General features: G+C 30.0%; 1 protein-coding gene and 1 long non-coding RNA gene across 15 annotated transcripts; one reads left to right on the top strand and one right to left on the bottom strand.

Annotated features, from left to right (window-relative positions):
• The first annotated feature begins 1,290 nt into the window (after positions 1–1,290).
• LOC128280808 (uncharacterized) lies at positions 1,291–2,318 on the top strand. Of its 2 annotated transcripts, none has more exons than XR_008270975.1 (2): positions 1,291–1,462; positions 1,929–2,318. It is a non-coding gene; the product is annotated as an uncharacterized LOC128280808 (long non-coding RNA). The 2 variants fall into 2 exon arrangements; XR_008270974.1 differs by lacking the exon at positions 1,291–1,462 and adding an exon at positions 1,477–1,774.
• Positions 2,319–5,375: 3,057 nt separating this feature from the next.
• On the bottom strand, positions 5,376–24,855 carry LOC108454040 (transcription factor GAMYB-like). Of its 13 annotated transcripts, XM_053019133.1 has the most exons (7): positions 24,582–24,855; positions 24,142–24,309; positions 13,255–13,309; positions 12,019–12,361; positions 6,212–7,172; positions 5,940–6,127; positions 5,376–5,740 (listed from the first exon to the last, which is right to left on the bottom strand). In XM_053019133.1, the coding sequence occupies exons 4-6, from the start codon at positions 12,343–12,345 to the stop codon at positions 5,961–5,963; spliced, it is 1,455 nt and encodes a 484-aa protein (XP_052875093.1). In that variant the 5' UTR covers positions 12,346–12,361; positions 13,255–13,309; positions 24,142–24,309; positions 24,582–24,855; the 3' UTR covers positions 5,376–5,740; positions 5,940–5,960. The 13 variants fall into 13 exon arrangements, with proteins under 13 accessions (XP_052875093.1, XP_052875091.1, XP_052875095.1 ...); XM_053019131.1 differs by having other exon boundaries at positions 24,142–24,855; XM_053019135.1 differs by having other exon boundaries at positions 12,019–12,358; positions 24,142–24,855.
• Positions 24,856–24,969: the final 114 nt, after the last annotated feature.

The raw sequence follows: 24,969 nt of genomic DNA, 5'->3' as shown, positions 1-24,969 counted from the left end.
AGTATAAATTTATAGAAAATTTACGGATTTGGATTTCGAGTTTTATAACTCGAGATATGAATTATTTAGCAACTATGACACAGTTGGACAGCTTGTCTGGAAAGTGTGATATAAATTGTTTGAATTTGTTTAAGTGCTCAAATAAGTTTAGTAATGCCTCGTGCTCGACTCCGGCGACGGTCTCGGGTAAAGGGGGCGTTACATCTTTACAAAAACATAATTATTCAAAATGCTTATTTGGATAGTCACAACCATTACCAATAAACTTATCTATTCAATAGACATATACTTGAATAGTTATAACTATTTGTTAATTAACCAAGTAACATAACTTTCTATATATAAGTGTCACACCTTATCACCATTAATTGTGATAACTCTTGGTTATTTTTAATCTTTCATTTTCAACTATTGGAAACATTCCAACAATCACCTCCATTTTCAAAATATCCTAAATATTGATAATTTTCAAATATATATATAAATAATCTATATATATATATATATAAATCCAAAAGGTTATTAATATATAAATAAAAATATTACTAAATTAAAAAAAACTTAAATTTGTTAAATTTTAATATATTACTTTGAAAATATATAATGTCATTAAATTTTAAAATATAATTAAAATATATAATGTCATTAAATTTTAAAATATAATTAAAATATATAATGTCAATTTTGCCTTGATTAATGTTTTCATAAGAATCATATTAGTTTATATATAATATCTACTTCTATCATTATAGGTATTTGTTTTATTTTTTTAATTTCCACTTTTTATTCAATTTAGGTATAAATAAATTGATCGATCATCTCAAGTTTGATCCGACTCAAATTCAAATAAGATTTTTAGGTTAAGAATTCATTATATTTTTTTACAATGTTAAAACCATATCCTTCAATGTAACATACCGAAACCTCCCAACTCGGCCTAGACATTAGACTCGAATTCGAAAATTACATTAGTCATTGAAATGGCTTAGTAAGCTATCGAGTTTTGAAAATAATCATTTTAGAACATTTGTTTATATTTAGAAGAAGATTTAGTTAATTACTGAATTATTTATAACTCAAAATTTTAATTGTAACGCCTAAGTTTCTTAATTTTTTATTGTTAAATTATGTTAAATATTTTGATCTTGTTTAGTGGTTAAGTAACTAGTTTTGTGTTTTAGATTCTTTGTTCGATTCATTTCCCTTAAAATTTTTTATTATTTTTCTTTCAATATCTAGCTTGTCACGCCTAGATTATCTCTAATTTTCATAAATTTATTAACAAGTGTGGGCAACAACCCAATGGTTAAGCATTCTCCTTCCCCTTTGCAACTCAAATTCAAATCTCGTTGTGCTTAAGTAAAATGATTGTTTTTTATTATTTCTTCACTGCTGTGCCACCCATGTTGGTCAAACTCAAACTCTAGGTAACCTGATTGAGATAAAAACGGAATCAGATTAGGTAGGATTTAATTAGTTCATTTTTTAAAATTTTGAGGACTTATCTCCTAAAATCCTCCTAGTGTCGCCCCCCTTTCCCCCATTTTCCCACTTTTCTTTGTTTTCCACTTTTGTTGCTATAACCTCCTCTTTTGTTGAATTCTCTCTGTTTTTCCCTCCTTTCTTTATCTTCTTTCTTTTTACTCATTTGTTTCCATAATTTCACGTTAACACCCTCTTGATTTCATCTTTTGTCGTTCCTATCTACTGTGTTGCCGCCGTCCAGACTTTGATCCTTCCTAGTGCCGTAGCTAACCCTCTGGTCTCATTACTGGTTGTGTGTGATTTGGAGTTTCAGTATAATATCATAATTTTGCTTAAGTATCATCCATTTGTTCTTAAAAAGCTTGTTTCCGGTTTTATTTGAGGGGTTTGTTGGTTGGTGTTGGCTGAATAGTGATGGTCTAATCGTTTTTGGTTCTATTTAGGTGAGGATCGTGAGGCGCATACCCCTCTTGCTAATTAAGTGCCTTGGAAACGTCTTCTCCCTAGGGTAAGTAGTTGAATGCCTAGTCAAGGGGCTGGCAGGTGTTAATTTTTGCTTTGGCCGAATGCTCTAAGGGAGCAAGGGCCGAATGCCTTAGGCTGATTTTGTATTATGGATGCTAATCGGTTAAGGTTATTGTCATGGGCAGAGCGCGGATTGTTGTTGTAGTGCCAACACCTCGAAAACAATTAGGTGTATGTTTTAACCCTACTTGATTTGTGAGAGACGAAGTTAATCAAATGTTGCGGTGTTTTAATTAAACTCGTTCGGTTGTGACTGAATTTTCTTTTTCTGGTGGTGGCTGAAAGTAAGTATTCCCTTAATTGTTAAATTTGGTGTTAGTCGATTGGCTATGGGTGTGTTTCGGTTATGGCTGAATCCAAGTAGGTAAGTTGGGTGTCGTGATTGAAGGTGAGTATGCTTGATTTGAGTTAGCTGATCGCATGTATGTTTCAATGTGTTGCTGAAAGTGATACCTGCTTGTTTTATTTGCAAGGGCCGAATTTGCCAATAACTTGTTTCTGAATTGTTAAACTATATGTACTATTAGCATGTTACCGATCTGTTTAATATGCATATGGATTATGTATGATTTGAGTATGCTTAGTATGTTAGGCCATTTGCATGTGCATTGAGATTTGGGATATGTTTGACTTGGAGGAAGTTTTGGCAGATTGTGATCTACAATTCTGGCGGTTTCCCCGCAACTCTGATTTGGCAGGTAACCTGTGATATCTGTTTCTGGTAGTATTTTCACAGTATATATCTAGCAGCTTGTCTACATATTTCATGGCTTACGACTACAAATTTTGTTGTTTTAGTTGGATGGGTTCATAGTAATCCTATTTGGTGTGTTGGCGAAGTTGGTATGTATTGGTTGGGAGTAAGATTACTCTAAATAGTGCTATGCATTATTAAGTATGCTATGTCATCTGTTTTAACCTCATTTTTAATGCGTTTTTAGATGATTCTTCGATGTTAATTGTGAATTTTATGCTCTTAATAATTTATATTCATATTTTAATGCTGTAAGAGCCCATTTCACACGAGCATGTGACCCACATAGCCGTATGGTAGGCAGTATCGATTTCATAGAATTACGCACCAATCTGCAGAAAATCACAATTTGTAGATTTTTTAAATATTTTATGACGTATATATGATAAAAATAAGAAGATAAGAGTGAACCGTCACAGAATATTCAAAAAAATAACTCAAAAAAAACTCAAAAAATACTATTGAAACTGACTTTGGAGCAAATTTTTGTCAAGATTGAGGATTTTCATTTGGTTTTTTAAGAAGTTATCATGATTTTTTTTATTTCTTTCAATTATACTGTATTTTAGATTTTTTTTCAAACATGAAATGAATCTTATGATGGATTCTATCATTTGATTTTTATTTTATGCAATAAATATTCATTTTCTTATTCTCTATTATATGTTCTTAATTCTTGATTTGATATTTTTAAATTATTGATCTATGTTTGATGTGCTTAAATCGATGGTTGAATAGATCATATTTAAAAACAGATCTTGGGATTTTTTACCCAAATATTATAATATATATATATATATATATATTTACTTATATGAGATAGTCTAATTATTATTACAAAACTAGGCAAAAGGAACAATGAATCAACGGTGCTACCTGAACAATCGGCGGCATCACCCTTAATTGCCAGCAATGATTAGTGAAATGGTTACTTATTTTTAAAAAAATAACTTTTTTAATAGTGTCATTGGATTAATTGGTAAAACCAATATCACGTAAAAAATACTATAATATTTTATACTGTCATACTGAAAAAATATTTTTTAATAATATCATTGATATGTCATGTGACACCAAAATAAATTAATAATTATTTTTTTTAAATTCAAAAAAATATTTCTCTCTTTGTTGCTAGTGGGTTGTTCATGTACCAGAGTTGTAGGGATAGACCGGAGTGAGTCTTACGGCTGGGTTTTCATCGGGTTTGAAGGGAAGCAATGATTGGGCTTGTGTTTGTTTTGTTTCTGCTATATCTTTTCATTTCCTATTGCTTGCAATTTTTCCTTTCTTTTATTTGTCTCGGGCAGTGTAATGAGGGGCTCGAGGTCTAACTTGTGATTAGTGCTTTATTTGTCATCACTACTTATTTTATGGAGGTTAAGATTATGTTAAAAAAAAAAAAAAACTCCATGTTACCCATAGTTGCAAATTCAAAAAATATATAGGCTCTTATTTTGGCTTTTTTTTTTAATTTAAAAAATAATTATTAATTTATTCCAGTGCTGCTTGACACATCGACGATACCATTAAAAAATATATTTTTCAAGCTGACAGTATAAAATATTAGTATATTTTTAGGTACATGATACAGGTGCCGCTAATTGCTCAAACAGCACCATAAAAAAATTTATTTAAAAAAATCATTTCACTAATTATTACAAGCAATTGAGGGTGGTGCCGATGATTGCTCAAGCCACACGAGTGATCTACTGTTCCTTTTGCATAGTTTTTTAAATAATGATCAACCTATTCTATATCAGTAAATATTTATTTTTTTTATATTATTTGGGTAAAAACTTATGGATCTTACATAGTTGAATAAAGTTGCATGCAATTTTAGAAATAAGTCGACATAAATCTACTGAATTTGAGTCAAATCTAAGAGGAAAATTCATAGCACAAGTTAATGCGATAATAAGGGTTTTAATTAAAAATTCAATTAATCAACCTAGAGCCATTTGATCTGATGGTCGAAAGAGATATTTGCATAATTTAAATATTTTTACGGATCAAAATATTAAGTAAATAAATTGCGTAATTTAGGTTAGTGACAGATGAAATGTAAATGAATTTTTTCTTAGATATTATTTTACTTATTGATTGTTAATTGATTTTTTTGTATTTTGTATTTTGTTGTGTTCGTTAGTTAATTAAATTAGTTAATTTTAATTTTAATTAATCAATTAAATTATTCAGTTAAATAATAAAAGATGGTAATATTAGTATTTTTAGTCTTCGTAAAGACGATATATTTAATCACCGTAATTATACTATTAATTGATAGGTACACTTGCCTTACTCAAATGTTTAATTAGTTTCACTACATATAAAAATACTGTAAAAAATTGTAAAAAGAAATTAAAATATACTTTTAAATTTTTGATAGTATTTACTATTATTGTCAAGAAGTACTTTTAAAAAATAAAATGATAATTTTAGACATTATGTTATAAAGTAAAATATTTAATGAGAGATGAAAAAATAAATTCAAAAACAAATTTTCAAAACCAAAAGCTAAAAATTTGACTTGAGTTTAAAATAATTTGGTTTTAAAATGGCTTATTATCAATTTTTTCTTTAATTTGAAATCAAAGTCTAACTTCAAAAGTACTTTTCAACCTATAAAACTGTTTTTCATTACGGTGGAAAAAGACTTGAAATAAATATGTTTTTTTATTGTAGAAACAATGAAAAACACTATACTTTTACAATAAAAAATGCTTTTTCATCTAATCGCAAAAGCTAAGATAAAACTCTCATTGTCGAATTGAGGTGCAATTAATGTCACTAAAATAGTAAGACTTACACCGCTGATATGAATGTTTGCAATCAATTTGGTCTTTGAGCATCATGTTCTCTCGTGAACTGAGCACCATAGAAAATCAAACTCGCACAATCTGTTACTTCAAGTGCTACATCCAACATCAGCCAATTTGTTCAGAGTGCCATAAACGCACTTGGCACCACCACTTTCATCTGCTTCAAATGTCAATCAAAAGTTCAATGACGAAACAATTGTAGTTCCATAAAAACTTATCCAACACCTCCTCCAATAGTTCACAAATTGACAAAAATCTTTAAAAATTCCACCGGCAGCAAGGAAAATATCATAATGGCAATTCAAGTTTCAAGCAATTTCAATGATTTTCAGAAGGTTGACAAAAAATGCAAGCACCTCGAATACAAGACGAGTTTGCTAGTTGCCACAGCAAGTATCTTCACCGAGAAGAGCCGCTATAACATCTGTTACAATGGGTTTATCGTTCACGCACCCATTGTCATGACCAAACTGACCACGTCCCAGAAAATCATCTAGTCCAGAAATAGCCATATGATTCGGAGTTTCATTCTTGCCGTTGCCTCCTGCATGAGTCACGACGAATAGTATTAATATAAAATATTATTAATTCATGCCACAGAATTCATCGGTTGCAGAACATTTCTCACCCAGAATGCTCTCAACAAACTGTGATTCATCATCCAATGAGCTTCCACTAACAGGAGTGTGCTCACTAAGAACGGATGCAGCAGAAAGAGCTGAAGGAGAATTCGGGTCGCAGTGTGCTTCGAATTCTAATTCACAATCCTTCAGGTGAAAATCAGCAACATCGTCAAGCATCAAATTAGAAGACTGCTGACGAGAATCATCCTTTGAGCTATTAAGCTTCTTTGACTCGTAAAGTACAGCTTCAAGCAGACCACTGTTTTGTAGTGCAAAACATTCTGACTTAGCCCGCTTCATTGGAGGGGACTGGATCAGAGTATCAACAGACTCAACCAAAGGTAGCGGGACTGAAGAATTGACCCAGCTATCTTGTTGATTATCTGAATATTGGTATGAAGGGAGCTCCAAGTTCATAGGCCCGGACAAGGGCTCAGAAGGAGAGAAATTACTATTTAGAAGGGCATCACTGCCAGGAGGTATACCAAATGATGATTGGTCATTGGTACTGAAATCAGAATCATATGGAGAAGATGACTTGTAGGGCTCATCAAAATTTTCCTTGCAAGCAAAATCAGTCATTTGGTTGGGCAATGACATATAGTTGCTGACACTTTCCTGAAGATGCTTCGGAGGGAATGCCATTGGGAACACATGGCCATAACCGTTGGACAAACCAATAGTTTTTGGAGGAATGTTGAGAAGTTCGGGTGAATAAGATAAAAATTGTTGGTTGAGCTCTAAATTCTCAAATTCCACATGTGGAATCTCAAAAGCATCTGACTGCACGAGATTGGAACCAAAGGAGTCCTGATTTGGCGTTGAAACCACGTTATGACTCTCTTCTTGACTTAAATTTACTTGCAAGCACACATCAGGAGGGTAAATTGGCAAGCCAGCACGTTGCAGTCTCTTAATTCTTGTATTCCAGAAGTTCTTTATCTCATTATCAGTTCGTCCAGGCAACTGGAGAAAATAAAGGGAGGGAATGATTATAAAAGTGAATTAAATAATAAGAAAATAGCACATGATTTTGTTTCAAAGAAAATTTACCATTAGAAAGAAACTAAACAGAACATGCGTATGAGAAGAGCTTGCTTATCATGCCCCTAAAAGATGCTTGAATAAAACTTACAAGCTTAGAATAAGCAGTACAATATACATAAGGGAAAAAATATGAAATGGGATGTTGGCTAGGTACATATATGCATATATACATAGCTACCAACCTTTTCGTCTGCGGCTCATATATTGTCCTCCTTAACATTATTAACTATTTTATGCTAGTTTTAAATTTCCATAACAAGGAATAAAATTATACATGAGCATCATTTTCGTTTAATTATTTAAATTTTCTGTCCTACTATAGGTATTGGAGTTTATTTATGTTTAAAAGTATTTTATTAAATATTTAATGTGTTGAGTGATTAGATAGGATTCTTAATAAGAGTCATAGTATAAATATACTACTAGAAGGTTAATAGGACTACTAGTAAGAGGCTTTAGTATAAATATTCTAAATGGTTAATAGGATTAGTTTTTTCCAATAAGAGAATTATATTAGCAGTAGTAGAGGCGAAGCTAGAAAATTTTTTTAGGGGGGCGGATAAAATTTTAATTTTTTATAGTTTATATATCTTTATAATTTGTAAAGGATTAAATTGAATTTTTATAATTTTAGAGGGGTAAAAGTGAAATTTTACCTTTACTAATTTAAAATTTTTAAAAAAATTTAAGGGTCTAAAATGCAATTTTACATTTTAGGGGGGATCGGGGCCCATGCCAGCCCCCTGGCTACGCCCTTGAGCAGTAAGTTAATGGAAAAACCCAAAACCCTGTTCTTTCAATTACAGCAATAATCTCCTTTTAATTTTTTAGCTATTTAGATTTTCCACTCAACCTAATAATTTACCACATCAATTTTGGTATCAAAGCCTAATTAGATCCTAGGAGTTACATTAAAAATCGCTTCTAAGCCACGACTAGACATACAAGAGGTCAAGAGAAAATCAAAGCCAGCAAATAGACTTGTTAGAGATGAGATGTATGATTGAAGAATTGTCGCAAGTTGTACAAGCTTTGCAACGACATAGACAGGTGGAAACCCGAATGGAGATTCTGAAAGGTGCCTACAATCCTTTGGACATGTCAAAAGGTGGTCTTGAAGGTGAATCCAATGAGGGAGAGGTTGATAACCCCTTTTAAAATATGGTTAATGTAATTTAGAATATTCTTGACAATATGCCTTACACGCTGATAAAAGGGTTTTACACCATAGTGCAAGGAGACCTTTATCTAGTTAGGTAAATGACGTTTCCCAAAATAGTTACAATGATAAGGAAACTGCTTCTTCGAGGTCTATGAAGGAAGTGCAACAAAAACCAACAAATGTGATATAAGAGTGAGTTGAAAGGTGGAACACAATCCAACTTTAGTAGGGCAAACATTGACAATAAAATAAAATCAAATGTTTTAGTTGTGTTGATAAGGGACATGCATCTTTTGCTTGTCCTAAAAAAGAGGGTGAACCTAATTGAACATAATGAAAAAGGCCAACTGTCTGATACATCTATGATGATCATACTGAAGGGGAATCATTGATGATTGGAAAGTTAATGAACATCCCACAAAAGAGAAAATAAAGATCGAAGGAGACAAAACATTTTTAGAACTCGTATACTTGGGGTTTTTTAAGTATGTGATGCAATTATTGATAATGGGAGTTAAAAAAAAAATTCTAAAAAAAACAATGAGCATGTTAAAGTTACCTAATGAGAAACACCCATGTCCATACAAATTCAGAGGGTTAAGAAGGATTTGAGATACCTATCAAATTTCAATATTAAAGATTCATCAAATTATTAACCGTAGGTTGTTGGAAAAACCTAAAACCCCATCCTTTCAATTATGTTAATGTATCTCCTATTTTTTTTTAGCTATTTAGACTTTCCACTCAACTTAATAATTTACCACATCATTTTTTGTATCAAAGCCTAATCAAATCTTAGGACTTATATTGGAAATCACTTTTAAGCTATGATTGGAAATACAAGAGGTCAAGGAAAAGAAAATCAAAGCCAACAAAGAGAGTTGTAAGAGATGAGGGGCATGATAGAAGAATTGTCGCATTTTAAAATTTTTTTCTATTTAGATTTTTCACTCAACCTAATAATTAACCACATCAATTTTGATATCAAAGCCTAATTAGATCCTAGGACTTATATTGGAAATCGCTTTTAAGCCATGACTGAACATACAAGAGGTCAAGGAAGAGAAAATCAAAACCAACAAATAGAGTGGTTAGAGATGAGGCGCATGATAGAAGAATTGTCCCATTTTAATTTTTTTAGCTATTTAGATTTTCCACTCAACTTAATAATTTACCACATCATTTTTGGTATCAGAGCATAATTAGATCTTAGGACTTATATTGAAAATCACTTTTAAGCCATGATTGGACATACAAGAGGTAAAGTAAGAGAAAATCAAAGCCAAGAAATAGAGTTGTCAGAGATGAGGCATATGATAGAAGAATTGTCGCATTTTAATATTTTTAGCTATTTAGAATTTCCACTCAACCTAATAATTTACCGCATCAATTTTGGTATCAGAGTCTAATTAGATTTTATGACTTGTATTGAAAATCACTTTTAAGCCATGATTGGACATACAAGAGATCAATGAAGAGCAAATCAAAGCCAACAAATAGAATTGTCAGAGATGAGACTATGATAGAAGAATTGACATTTTAATTTTTTTTAGCTATTTAGGTTTTTCAATCAACCTAATAATTTACGACATCAATTTTGGTATCAGAGCTTAATTAGATCCTATAACTTATATTAGAAATCACTTTTAAGCCATGAATGGACATATAAAAGGTCAAGAGAAAATCAAAGCCAAGAAAAAGAGTTGTCAAAGATGAGGCATATGATTGAAGATTTGTCGCAAGCTATACTAGCTTTGCAACAATATGAAGATTCTAAAAGAAGCCTACAATCCTTTGGTCATGCCAAAATGTGGTTTTGAAGGTGAACTCGATGAGGGAGAGGCTAACAACCCCTTTCAAAATATAGTTCGTGTAATTTAAATGATGACTGACAATATGGCTTACAAGCTAAGAAACAAGTTTTACACCGTAGTGCAAGGAAACCTTTATCTAGCATGGCAAATGGCACCTCCCAAACAATTATAATGGTCAGGAAACTCCCTCAAATAAGGTTTATGAAGGAAGTGCAACCAACAAAGGTGATATACGGAAGAGCTAGTTACGGGGTGGAACACAATCCAACTTTAGTAGGGCAAACAATGACACTCAAATCAAATGTTTTAGTTATGTTGACAAAGGGCATGCATATTTTGCTTGTCCTAAAAAGGAGGGTGAACCTAATTGAACATGATAAAGAAGGCCAAGAACTATCTGATCCAGCTATTATAATCATATTAAAGATGATGATAACGTAGATATTTACCCAATACAAAGGGATTCATTGATGGTTAGAAGGTACATGACAACATCCCACAAAATTGGAGGAGACAAAGCATTTTTAGAACTCCTAGTTTTTGCAGTTTGAAGTATGTGATGCAATTATTAATAGTGGGAGTTCAAAAAATCATATCTTAAAAGAACAATGAACATTTTAAAGTTACCTAAGGAGAACACTCGTGTCCATACAAAATTCAGTAGGTTGAGAAATATCTTTAGATATCTATCAAATTTGAATGTTTCATCAAATTTGTTATAGGTAGTGATGTAAGTGACAAGGCTTTGTGTTATCTTGTGCTGATGGATGCATGTTATCTTTTTTCGACCTTGGTTATTTGATCATAATATGCAACATTTCACTGAAGAAAATACATATTCTTTTCATAAAGGGGTTAAAAGGTATACTTTACACCCTTAAAGGGAGACGACGACATCCAAAATCAACAAGTTGAATGGGTTCGTAACAACTAAAGAGTTGGAGGCAACAAGGTAAAGTAAGGTCGTCCAAGAAGTTCTTGATGCCTACATGTGATTCCTAATAAAGTGGGTGGGAAAACCAACTTGCAAAAGCATTTGGATTGTAGAAGATGAGTTGAGGAAACTTGATCCTGAAGTTCATGTGGAAGCGGTCAAAGTTTTTGCATCTAAAACAACTTTTTCTTAACCAAGGGAGAATGATGCAGGAGCATCTAATTTTACTTAATTATTTAAAGTTTCTATTTTACCTTAGCCATTGTAGTCTATTTGTGTTTAAAATTATTCATGTGATTAGGATAGGATTCTTAGTAACTCCTTTTAATTTTTTCAGTTGTTCAGATATTCCACTCAACCTAATAATTTCCGGCTTCATAAATTTCTTTTGCAACAAAGGAAGAAGATTTATGACCATCATAGCCACAATCCTTGGTTGGACCAAACCAAAAACCAGGATGTTCATTCAACTAAAATGAATTTATCAAAACATAGAATAACTAGTTCTTAAGCAAGTTTATCATGTGCACTATGCATCAATAAATCCCGTGCACTTAACTCTCCATGGAAGCATGCTAATCATTGTCTAAGCCATAAGTTTTGAGTCTTCACATATCAGGATAGAATAAGGAAGGTGAAGGAAAAATGACTTTGCACATTGCAAAAATTGACCATTCACAAGCATCAATTAGAACATTTCATGAGAAAGGAAGAATCACCATCTCTCGAAATAAACATCAAAATCAGAGATTGCATATGTTTGTTGATTAGTGCAAATGCTGTATGCTACCAAACCAACTTTGAAAGTTAAAAGCGATATGTTATTATATTGAATAAGTCAAAAGCAATACCAACCTCTGCAGCCATTCGTGCCCATTTGTTTCCCAACTTAGCATGTAGCTCAACTATACGACGCTCTTCCTCTGGAGTAAACATGCCCTTCTTCAAATCCGGCCTTAGGTGGTTTGCCCAACGCAGGCGACAGCTTTTCCCACATCGTGAAAGTCCAGAGTGTTTCTGGACAGCATTCCAATTTCCCTCACCATGCTTCTTTACATAGTCCACCAGAATCGCGTCTTCTGCTGAAGTCCAAGGCCCTTTCTTCAAATGACAGCTTTCTCTCATGTTGCCTCTCCTACCAACTTCTTCAACTAATGACAAATCAGACTGACCTTTCCGCATTACTCCGTTGCCTCTACTTTCATATTCCAAAAACCCAAAAATAAAGATTTCTTCAGCACCAAAAACAAAATACCTAGGATGATACTTAAATGCATCTATTTTAGTGTAATATTATTGTTTTTCTAGTAGAGATGATTATGGTTCGATTTGTTTTACACAAAATGACGGAAAATATATAATATTAATTTAATAGAATCTCTAATGGACACAACGAAAGTGCCACTAGTTGAGATCAATTTACTTCATTTTTTAATTCTAAAATTATATTGTTTTCTATTAACTTTTCCAGTATTTTAGAAATAAAATATTTGTTTTATATAATGAAAAATAAATTTCAATTAGAAGGATTGTGGTTTTAACTTATGAACAGAATACCAAACCAAATAGGCTTACAAATATCCAAACTGAATCTAATAAAAACCAAACCAAACACCAAAATTCAATTGATTTTTGGTTTTCTCGATTCTTTTTCTCAACCCTACTTTCTAATAGTTCTTTGCACTTATTAATGTGAACCATAGTGGTGATAAAAACCTACTCCATTAGAGTGGCATGATTTCTACTATACTATTTTTATCAATAAAATTTGATAAACAATATATTATAACAAAATAGGATGATTTTATTTATTTATTTATTTATTTTCGATACGCCGAGCATTCTATAGAAAGGTTCTGAGTAATTCTTAAAAATTTGATCATCACAACTGGCAATATGTTCCGAAAATCACATTTTTCACTGCCCTTTCTATTTTATTTTTATTTTCTACGAATTGGATATGGGATATCATTTCTACAAATAAGCTCAAAATTTTGTTTACATTTCATTTAATTTTTTAGTAGATTAATCTACAAACTGAACCATCAACTTGATCAAAATATAACTATCGAAATGAAAAGTTGTTCTTACCAGAATGAGCTGAAGATCAAGGGAGTTTGCAGAGCTCATCCAAAACCCTAAATACCTAGTTAGTTATTACGGATTTCCAGAACCAAAAGCAAAAGAAAATTATTTTTTTAAAAAAGTAAAAGAAAAAATATATAAATTGCTCAAAAATATAAATATCAAAATTGGGAAAAGAAAACCATGAATAAATCAACTCCAGAAAGCCACATTTTCTTTGAAATATTCTAAAAGAGATTGTAAGAATATAGCTGAGAGAGAGCTGATTTAAATTGAGCGAAGAAGCTCTGAATTTTTCTCTTTTCTTAAAAAAAGTTACAATAATAAAAAGGAAAATGAAAAAGTGAGAAACCTAAGGTAGCAAGGGAAGTAGAGATGGCAAAAAGAGAGGGAAAATAGGAGAGAGAAGAGGCTCAGTCACCTGAGTCAGCTCACCACACCTCACCTCTCTCCTTTTTTGAATTTTTATTGCCTTTTAAAATTTTCTAAAATACATTTATCCTTTTAATTTATAGTAAAAAAAAAAAGAAAACTTATTAAAATAATCACGAACCAATAAACAGAGTATTTTTTTATCAAAAAAATTTTTTTTCTTATTTATTCTTATTTATAGTTTTTAATTAAAATAAATAACAGTTATATACGTAGAGAAATTATTTTACGAACCATTCTCACCACATTATCCATAATTCCTTTCTAATTATTTAATTATCTTTCAGTATTTTTTTTTTTTGTAATTGACACAATTTTTTCCATGTCATTGATTAGGGGTGAGTAAAACTCGATTCGATTTGAAACAATCGAAAAAAATTCAAGTTAATCAAATCGAGTTATTCAAATTATTCTAGTCAACTCAAGTCGAGTTTCAAGTTCGAGTCAAGTTGAATTTCATTGTTCGAAAAATTCGAATAATAAATTGGTGTAAATATCTTTTGGTCCCTATCAACTTTAAAAATAAGCAAATTTGTCTCTCTCCACAAAATTATAAAAAATTCAAAATAATTTTCAAATTTTCAAAATAATTTTAAAATTCAAAATATTTATAAAAATTTAAATTTTATATTTTTAAAATATATATAAATTTTATTAAAATTCTAAAATTGTATAAAAGTTAAGATTTTAAAATTTTCTCAAAATAATAATTTTGGAACCTAATTAATTATTCAAATTTATCATACTCAAGTATCTTTTTATTATTATCTTGCTTTGAAAAATATTATCAAATATATATGATTTCAAATTTATGTGCTCTAACATGAAATTATTTATATTGTAATAATATTTTATTTAACATGTTTAATTTTTTAAATTTAACTAGAACAATTTCAATCGATTCAATTCGACTTGACTCGAATTTTATTTTTCTTTACTCGATTCAAAAAATTTGAAATTGAGTTAGAATGATAAAATAGGACTTATGAACTAAATAAACTCAAAAAATTCACTCAATTTGATTAAATGCTCACCCTATTATTGACACATAATTTTGGTAATTATTTTCAATATCATATCTGATATTAATTTGTGATCACATTTAGTAAATTTCAAGAAATATGAAAATGAGTTAAATAAAGAGAGTTCATAATGAATTAAAAAAAGTTAAATAGATAATTTTTAAAGATAAATAATTTTACGAGTATATATGAATAAAATAAAATTTTAATATAGATACATAATAATTATAAGAAATGTAATCCACGAGAAATTTTTTGTTAACATCTATATTATTTTATTAACAAAAATCATATTTTTTCTAGGTTTGTTGGTAAAATAAACCTTCAAGTTTTTATTTTTTAAATTAATTAAATCTCTCTGAATTTTTACATTCAATTGAGCCAAGAAACAAATAAAAGTGATTAAATAAATTCTTTGACTGACGTTGACTGTTAGTATTTAACGACAACACTAATGTAGCCGTTAACAAGCGACACATCAAAAAATATAAAATAAAAAATTTTAAATTAATTTTTAAATAAGTACATAATGGATTTGGATAACTTGTTGTCCTATGCTCATTTGAATTAGGACAACTATTTGTCGAGATTTATTTTAGAATTATAAAAATATAAAATTATTAGAAATTAATTAAAAACCATAAAATTTTATAAAATTTATAAAAAATTAACTTATTTAAAACCACAGAATATTTAGAAAATATATTTTATAAAAATATTAGAAATTAATTAAAACCATTAAATTCTATAAACAATTAAGTTACATTTTATAAAATTTTATAAAAAAATTTCTCATTTTGATTAAATTATTTGACTAATATAATTTGCAAAATTGAAAAATGAGAACCAAAAATATAACAAAAATTGTTAATATTGATTTTATAATATAAGTTGTTGATGTTTGTTTTATGATTTAAAATATAAAAATAATAAAGTATTTTTATAAATTTTATAAAATTTTATTATTTTTAATTAATTTCTAATAATTTTTAAAATTTTAATTTTTAAATTTTAATGATTTTTTACGTTTTTTATAATTCTAAAATGTATCTAGGTAAATGGGTGTCCAATTCAAATGAACTTGAACAACCTTTTATTCAAATCCATTGTGTATTTATTTTAAAAATAATTTTAAAATATATATATTTGAGTCTTAAAATTTTTATTTTTGCTGATATGTCGTTTGTTAACAACCATGTCAGCATTGTCGTTAAAATACTAATGGTTAATGTTAGTCAAATGGCCTATTTAACAAGTTTTATTAGTTCAAGGGTTCAATTGAGTACAAAAATTTTAAAATGAATTAATTAATTTATTTTGAAAAGTTTTAAGGACTTATAATACTATTAAGCCTTTATTAAACCAAAACAACGTTAACATCTATAGAATTTTAGAAAATGTAACCCTATACTTTTTAAACATTTGTGAAACGTTATAAAATAAAATTCATATTTTATTAAACAAAATTAAGGCAATTTTTCCACATCTTTATGAACCATTCCAAATTGGAATACACGTGTATTGTTTATATTTTTTCATTTCATTTATGGTGTGAATTTCAAAATATTTAATTACATTAAATGCATTTTTTACAAATTAATAAATTTAAATTTAATACTCATCATATATTTCCATAAAATGGAAATTAATAAATTTAACTTTATCTATTAAATGCATTAAATCTCATACACATTCTTTCTTAAATATATATATATATATGGTATGAACCCCATGTGATGGCCTGATAGTCAATTGTGTTTATTGTCCGAAGTGTGGCCTAAGTTTGAGTCGCGATAGTCACGTTTGTTGTTTGAGCTTTGCCTTATTATTGTAATTTACCAAAAAAATCGAGAAGGAACCCAATTAATGACCCCAATCAACTCTCCAATAAATAATCTCACAACTCTTTAAAGAAAATCGAGAAGAAAAGCTTTTCTAAAAATTACAAGAAGGCAATCTTGTACAAAAGAAACTAACTCCAAAATTAAAAAATTTATTAATGAAAAACAATTGTCGCTAATGAACAATGAAAGCGTTTTTATTTAGGCTAAGTAATTACATCTAAATAAAACTCTAAAGTATCTTGAAATTCTAATTAATCTAAATAAAAAGTAGTTTTAAACTAAATTTTTTATTAACTAAGAAACACAAAATCCTAAATAACTTAAAATGGAATAACTTACATTAGGATGATCCTAAAACTAAGATTTTAGGTACCAATAAAATTTTACCAAATCATCAAATTTTAAAAACATGAAATTATTATACACTCATCCATAGAGAAATTATTTTATAGAACCTTCCCACCACATTATTCATGGTCCTTTTCCAAATATTTAATGATATTTTAATAAATTTTCCATGTCATTGACACGTAATTTTGATTTTTTTACCCTGAACCCCAAACCCCGAACCCAAAACCTTAAACACTAAATATATAGTTATAAACCCTGAACCCAAACTTAAAACCCCAAACCCAAACCATAAACTTGTAACCTATAACACGAACCCTAAACTCATAACCCATAACCCTAAATCAAACATGAACCTTGAACCTTGAACTCGAACCCTAAATATTAAACTTTGAAAAATAATTACCAAAATTGTGTGTCAATTACATGGAAAAATTTGCACAAAAATTACTAATGTTTTTTTTAAATTGGTTGCACAAAAATATAAAAAATGATTAACTTATGAAAAAAACAAAATGATAAAAATTTGTAAAAGAAGATATTATGTTTGTTTATAATTTAAAAAACTAATTATTTAATTAAAGTTAAATTAAGTTGGAGAAGATATTAGATATAGATGAGTGTATAATAATACTTTGTTATATTTAAAATTTAATGACGTGACACTATTTTATTGGTGCCTAAAAACTATACTTTTTAGGATGATCCTAATATAATTTATTCCCTAACTTAAAATACTTTAAAAACATCCAAAAAGATTAAAGATATCTTATGAAGGTATCACACTTATGAAAAGGTCATTGGACGAGCACTGATCATATTACTTTTGTAATGGTATACCGTTAGGGAGAGCTCTATTATAGTGGAATGACTTTGTGATTGTTGGGGATCGACCCAATTAAGCAACGAACAAGGAAAAAAAAGCGGAAGAAATTGAGAAATTGGACATACAAATTTAATGTGGAAAAACTCCTCCAAAGAGGATAAAAAACCATGGGCAAAGATAATTACACTATAATGGCAAAAGAACAAAGAGTATAAAATATAGAGATAAAAACTAAACCCCAAAAACCCGAAAACAAAGAACCCTCAAAATGTAAATACAAAATTCTCTAAATGTGTTATGAGTTCTAATCTCTAATGAGTGTGTTTTCCAATGTTGTAAAAAAACATATTTATAGGCTAAATTCATAGGTCAAATAATAATAAAATAATCTAGACTAATCAGAGTTTGATAGAAACAAATAAAAAGAGTTTAACTAGAAGATTATTTCTCAAATTTGACTGAAATAGGAGTCATACTTAACAAATCTCCACCTTGACTCATATTTCCACAATGCCATCATTGCCAAAGCCCGCCACGGGCCTATCTTGAACTATGTAGAGAATTAACTGAGTCGAACCTGTGCTTAGAAACTAGAAGACTTCTAGCCTTCGACTTGTACACTGCCAAATCAAAACTAACCCGAGTCTGATTTTCACGAACACAGTGCCCTAACTTTTCAAAACCTGTATGCAAAAGAGAACCTCTCTTCAACAAAACAGTCATACATTTTTTCCTCCTATGACCAAGTTGCCTCCGCTTCAAACTAGTTGATTTCGAATCCGTAACAGACGAGGGACGTTCGATTTCACCGGTCACTGTGGAACCTTTCAAAATATAAAGACTGCTAGTCCTTTTACCTTTTAACAAAATGAGAGCTCCACGAGATACCTTAATGTTGCTTGACTTAATGTTGATTCTGCATCCTTTCAAGTCTAAAATAATCATAGAGATGAGATTCTTTCGTAAATCAGGTACATACCTGACATCTGAGAGTGTCCTAATCATCCCATCGTGCATTCTAATTTTAACAGTACCAATATCAATTACCTTACTGGATGAATCATTTCCTATGCGCACAACTCTACCTTCAACTAAACAGTATGTAGAGAACTATTCTCTATTGGAACACATATGGAAAGAACATCCCGAATTTAGAATCCACTCAGATGTAAGCTCAGAGCTTTCGCTCGTTGACACTAACAAGAAATCATCACCGTTTTCATCAGCCAAATTAGCACTAGCTACATCTTCTCCGTTACTCTAAGCAGCTCTTTTATTTCGCAATTTATAACAATCTACTTTGATATAACCTAACTTTTTATAATATCGACACATTTTGTCTCAATTCTTTGATGCTACTAAAATGGAAGCTTGCCTATCTGCCCTACTATCCAAACCAAACTCATTGTCGAGTTTGTCTCTACTCAACAAATGACCTTTTACATCTTCGAATCAGAGTTTGTCTCTACTATAAATCAGAGTATCCCTAAAAGACTTGTATGAATAGAGTAAAGAGCACAATAATAGCATAGTCTAATCTTCATCGTCAATCCGAACCTCAACATTATTTAAATCATTTAAAAGAGTAAAAAATTGACTGATGTGATCTCTAAGAAACTCACATTTGTTCATGCGAAATGTAAATAGACGTTTCAATACTAAATAGTTAGCCAAAGACTTAGTCGCATAAATAGCTTCTAATCTTTTCCACAAGGCGGATGAGGTTTTTTCCATCAATATGAGTTCTAATCTCTAATGGGTGTATTTTCTAATGTTGTAAAATAATCTATTTATAGGCTAAATTCATAGGTCAAATAATAATAAAATAATCTAAACTAATCAGAGTTTGATGAAACAAATAAACAAAGTTTAACTAGAAGATTATTTCTCAAATTTGATTGAAATAGGAGTCATACTTAATAGTGACTAAATGAATTTATAATTAATAGGAGAAAACCTGAAACACTATTATAAATCATTTGAGCTCTAATTGCATATGTTCAATTGGTCCTTCTGATAGCTCGTTAAAACAAGAAATGAATTGCATGTTGAATCAAATGAACAAAAATGAATAGAAATGGTGAAAATGGAGAAATGTGAAACATTTGGAAATAATTATAGTTTTCTCCAAACTGAAAATAAAAAATGGATAAATGGAATCATATAGAATGAATGGTTTTCTCCTAAATGAAAATGAAAAAAAAAAGAATGAAAATGACCTGGAAATGAATTTATGTTTTTGAAGTTCAAAATATAAATAAATCATTTGGTCATAGTGAACTGTTGAATAAATAAATATTAAATATATTTTCTCATAAATTATTTTATGGAATAGTAGTCATTATTTTAACAGAATCATAATTATGTTAAGAAGATTATTTAATTTGAAATATATTAAAGTTTATTTTGAGAAATAGAAAAACAAATATCCAGTTGGATCAAATTATAAAGTATTAGATTAGAAGTTTAAGAAGTATTTAACATCCTCAAACCCCATTGGTCGTAAATAATATGAAATAAAATATTAAAAAATAAGGTATAAGATCAAAGAAAGTGAAAGTTGCAAGATATCAAAGAAAGTTAAATCAAGAAGCATGACGTGATGTATTAAATTAAGGAAGGACTAAATTGTAAATATGTGAAGTTTTGTGGCACAAATATAAATATGGAAAACTTGAAGTGAAGGGCCAATAGTGCAAATATCTTAAAGGTGGAAGGATCGAGAAATTAAGGAAAATGGATGAATAAGGACTAAATTGAATAAGTAGAAAAAATATAAGGGACTAAATTGTAAATTTACCAAATTAAGTTATTATTTAAGGATAAAATTTTGAAAGATCATAAAGGGCAAAATAATCAATTAGCATGAGAGAGAATTCTAGAAGGCAATGATGATATTGGAAATATTTGATGATATTTTATAATTATTTAATTAGATAAATATTAATATTTTATTATAAATGGCCAGCATAGAAGGAGAGAAACAAGAAGAAGAAGAAAAAAAATAAAAGGATTATCCTCCCATCTTTCCAACTTGAGTGAAAGTGATAAGGAGATTATGGAGAACAAGAATACCACCTTGGATTCAAGAAAACAAAAGTTGGAGGAGACAGAAAATCAAGTTAAAGTTTGAAATCAATATGATAAGGTAAGAATATCAAGATTTCAATATATTTTTAAGTTTGATATTATTGAAAAAGCATGAAAATAATGTTAAAGTAGAGTTTTCTTATATAAATTTTTATGTTCTTAATATGTTAATGAAGGGAAATAAGAGGAAGTGATGGGAAATATTGTAGAGAAAGAAAAGAAATGTGTTACTAACTTAGTTATCAACATTTTGCACTAAATCAGTTTTGGACAACAATATAAGTTTGGCTTTGAAAATTCACCAAAAATTGTAGAAATTAAATTAGATGTTAATTAAAATATGAAATTAAAACCTATTGAGCCTAGTTTTACATAGAAGAAACAGTGTAAGTAAAACAATTTTATATTATGAGATATATGAATTTTTTTGAGACAATGTCAGAATGATTTCAAGTTTTTTGAATCGAAATTAAAGCATTAATGTAACGTCCCAAATTTTAAGGTCATCGAAAAATTGAAATTTCAGGTTATAATTTCTGCAAAATAAATTCGTAAATATTTATTAGAAATATTTACGAAGCTAGTAGTGTAGTTAATTAGACTTTGGTTAAGTGAATTAGCTTGAATTAAGGTTAATTTAGTGAAAGGACTAGATTGAATATAGTGTAAAAGTTTAATTGTAGAATAGAGAAAATTCAAGGGATTAAATTAGCAATTAGACCATAAGGTGACAAATGTATGGTAAAAATAAATAAAATGTGTAAAATTTAAATGGTACACATGTAATAAACATGTGTATTTACTTATATTATAAGAAAATAATAATAATGATTAAAATATATTATAATAATATAATATAATAAAGTAATTAAATAAAATAAAAGAAAGAAATAAAAGAAAGAATGAAAAACGAAACAGAGCAGGGAAAGAAAGAAAGAAAAAGAAAAGGAAAATTTACGGTTTTGGAGTTCCAAGCTTGATTGGTAAGTCAATTTGATCCCTTTTCTTGTAATTTTGATGTCTATGAAATCCTAGGAAAGAATACTATTTGAGTTATATTGAAATTTAGAAAGTTATTGAATTTTTAGATGTTGATTAAGTTGAATAAATGGAAGAATTAAGTGTTAATTTGATGAAAATTCAAGTTAGAAGTGGGAGAAGGATTAAATTGTGAAAGAAAATATAGGTCTTGCAATAATAGTGATTGAATTGAGAAGATGTTATAATTAGTGTTTTATGCTGAAATTTAAGAGTTGGGGTAGTTTAAAATGATAATTGAATGAAAATATAGAATTTATTTTGAAGAAAAAGAACGGTTATGGTGGAAGGACTAAATTGGAATTTTAGTAAAAGTTACATGGAAATTAAAGAATGTGTTGTTAAATAATATATATTGATAATTTTAAATGTTTAATTTTATGTAGCCAACATAGCACCGGAAACATCATCGAAAAAGGGAAAGGAGAAAGTGAATGGGGATATAGAGTAAATTCGAGAAATTCGGTTTGTATTTCCATAAACTATGCTTAATGTTTTAATACAATGTAATTGTTTTTTTTTTTAGTTAGAATGTATATGAATAACATGATGGAAACTGTTATTACTACTGTATTGGAATTGAATTACATGTGAATTATTATGAAAAAAATATTGAAATGAAGTAAAATTAAATTAAGAATGAAAATTTAAAAATTGGAAGTTGACTGAAAACCCTATTAACAACGTCGGGCTATTCAGATATAGTTGGCATACCATAGGATCAGTGGAGTTAGGGATATTCCGACTCTGTGTCAATGAGACACTTTATGTGTCGCCAGACTGTGACTGTTCCGGATTCATTCCGAAGAGGTACTCTGTACCTAATTATGACTGTGACTGTTTTGGATTTGTTTCGAAAAGGTACTATGTGTACCATGACTAATACTGTTACCCTTATGGTGTATTCCGGCTTCAACCGATGAAACACTGTATTATATCCCTGGTGTGTAGGTTAGACTTGAATCCGCGTATCCGTTCAGGTCCGAGTTATGTTAATAGGGGTAATGAAAGTACTAAATACAAAGACTGACTGCTATTGATTATGTGACTGTGACGGTTATACAAGTATTGAAAGATATTGAATGATATGAAAAGTATAAAAAGAATTGCTTAAAAACATCTAAGAGTTATAAGTTAAAGGCAAGTGATGAAGCTAATAAGATTATGAAGTAAAAAGTTATGTTACAAAGTATATACATAGCTTATTATTAATGATTTAAGTATTAGTTTATAGAAATACCACTGAGTGCATACTCAGCGTATGGTTTGTTTCCGTGCGCAGGCTAGGTACGAAAGAAAGCTAAGGACTCAGCATCCAAGCCGATCCCGGACTCAAAGTGGTGAATACTTTTCTTTTGGTAAAATGGCATGTACCTAGGTTGTTAAGGTGTTATTTTGTATATGATAGAGTATAAACATAAAAGTTATTGAAGGATGGAATGAAATATGCATATTTTGGAAGTTAAACTTACACGAGTTTGACTAGTATGTTAATGTTGTAAAATTTTGTTATGAATTGTGGTACATAATTCTTAAGAGGTATTTAAGTGAATGAATGAATATTTGCTAACTTTGAATGGAATAATGAATGATATTTGATTTAAGAACTATTAGTATATGTTTGGGTATGAAATATGTGTTTAGCATGTGAAAATAGCTTAGAAATGGTCAAAAATCATGTTTTCACACGGCCAACTCACATGGGCGTGTGCCCAGACTGTGTGAATAAGTCAAAATCTAAATGAATCTGCCCATGGCCTAGCCCCGCGGCCATGTTGAGCCCCACGGGCAGACCACACGGGCATGTTTTAAGCCACACGGGCGTGTGCCCCTATCTTCAAGCAAAAATTTCCAAAGTTGCTGGTTTAGTCCCAAATCACTTTTAAAACATATATTGGGCCCCGTAGACCCATATTAGGGACTTTATGATGAAAATTGTTGAATATTGATTTGAAATGTAAAGTTTATGACTCGGTTTTGTATAAACGTTAGTGTATAAGTCTGGTAATACCTCGTAGCCCTATTCTGGTAACAGCTTGGGGTTAGGGGGTGTTACAATTAACCTCTCTTGGGTTACAACTCATATGAATCGAAATTTATGGGAATGGCTAACATGGGTTTCCGAAAAGAGTACAAAGGTACAGTGCCAGATTTTTTACTGCGCTTTATGGTTTATATGGAGCTCACGAAATTAGTATGCCCATGAAAGGAAAAACATTTCAGATAGGGATCTGGCTCAGAAAATTAGAAGCTACATAGTAGAATTGGAAGGGATCCGAGAGAAAAAGCTTACCTCTATTACCGAAAAAGCTCATGGCCAAACAGTGGCGACAGTGAGTACAACGATATAGTTTGATGCAGCCTTCGACAAGAGAAATTATAGATCGGCTTCGAGTTTAGTGGTTCGGGACCAGCTGGGTGTATTAAAAGGCTCAAAGATAATTCTTCATGAAAATATTCCCTTCCGGTTCGTAGCAGAAGCCCATGCAGGATTAGATGCCATCAAGTTAGTAATAGAAACAGGGTTAACTACAACAACAATAAAGGGGAACTCGAAAACAGTCGTTAAAAATGCCAATCGACAGAAATGGACAAGTTAGTTGATTATTCAAGATATACAGACAAAAAGAACCAGTGTTCAAGAGGTTACTTTCCAGTTTATCCATAGATCGGAGAATACTCAAGCCCATAAACTAGCAAAAGAAGTATTAGAGAAAAGGGAAGAATCATAACTGGTGGGGGAAGCACTGGTCCTTAGAGTAATAGATCCGGAAGGAAGATGGAGAGAAAATCCGAATTGAAATCGTTTTTAGGATGAAGAAGTGAGTAGTCAAGGATAGCAGGTACATGGAAATCTTTGAGAAATGCTATCTTTGAACAGGCGCAGCTGATTGACATGAAAAGATGATATGAGTAATTACTGGGCAAACTGTTCGATTTGACTGGGAAATATCAATTAGGTTTCCTTTTTTTAATTCTTTTGTTTTTACATTCAGTTTCTTATTTGTTTCACGAACGAGCTTAGTATTAAAAACAATAAGTATGCCCATTTTCGTTTATTTGTTTATCTATACAGACCTGAGCCCAGAAGAAAATCTTGAGTATTTGTTTTTTTTTTAAG

This window comes from Gossypium arboreum, chromosome 9 (assembly GCF_025698485.1).
Source record: "Gossypium arboreum isolate Shixiya-1 chromosome 9, ASM2569848v2, whole genome shotgun sequence".
NCBI lineage: Eukaryota > Viridiplantae > Streptophyta > Magnoliopsida > Malvales > Malvaceae > Gossypium > Gossypium arboreum.
The sequence above is the reverse complement of the archived record's forward strand: the minus strand, read 5'-3'. Positions and strand labels throughout refer to the sequence as shown.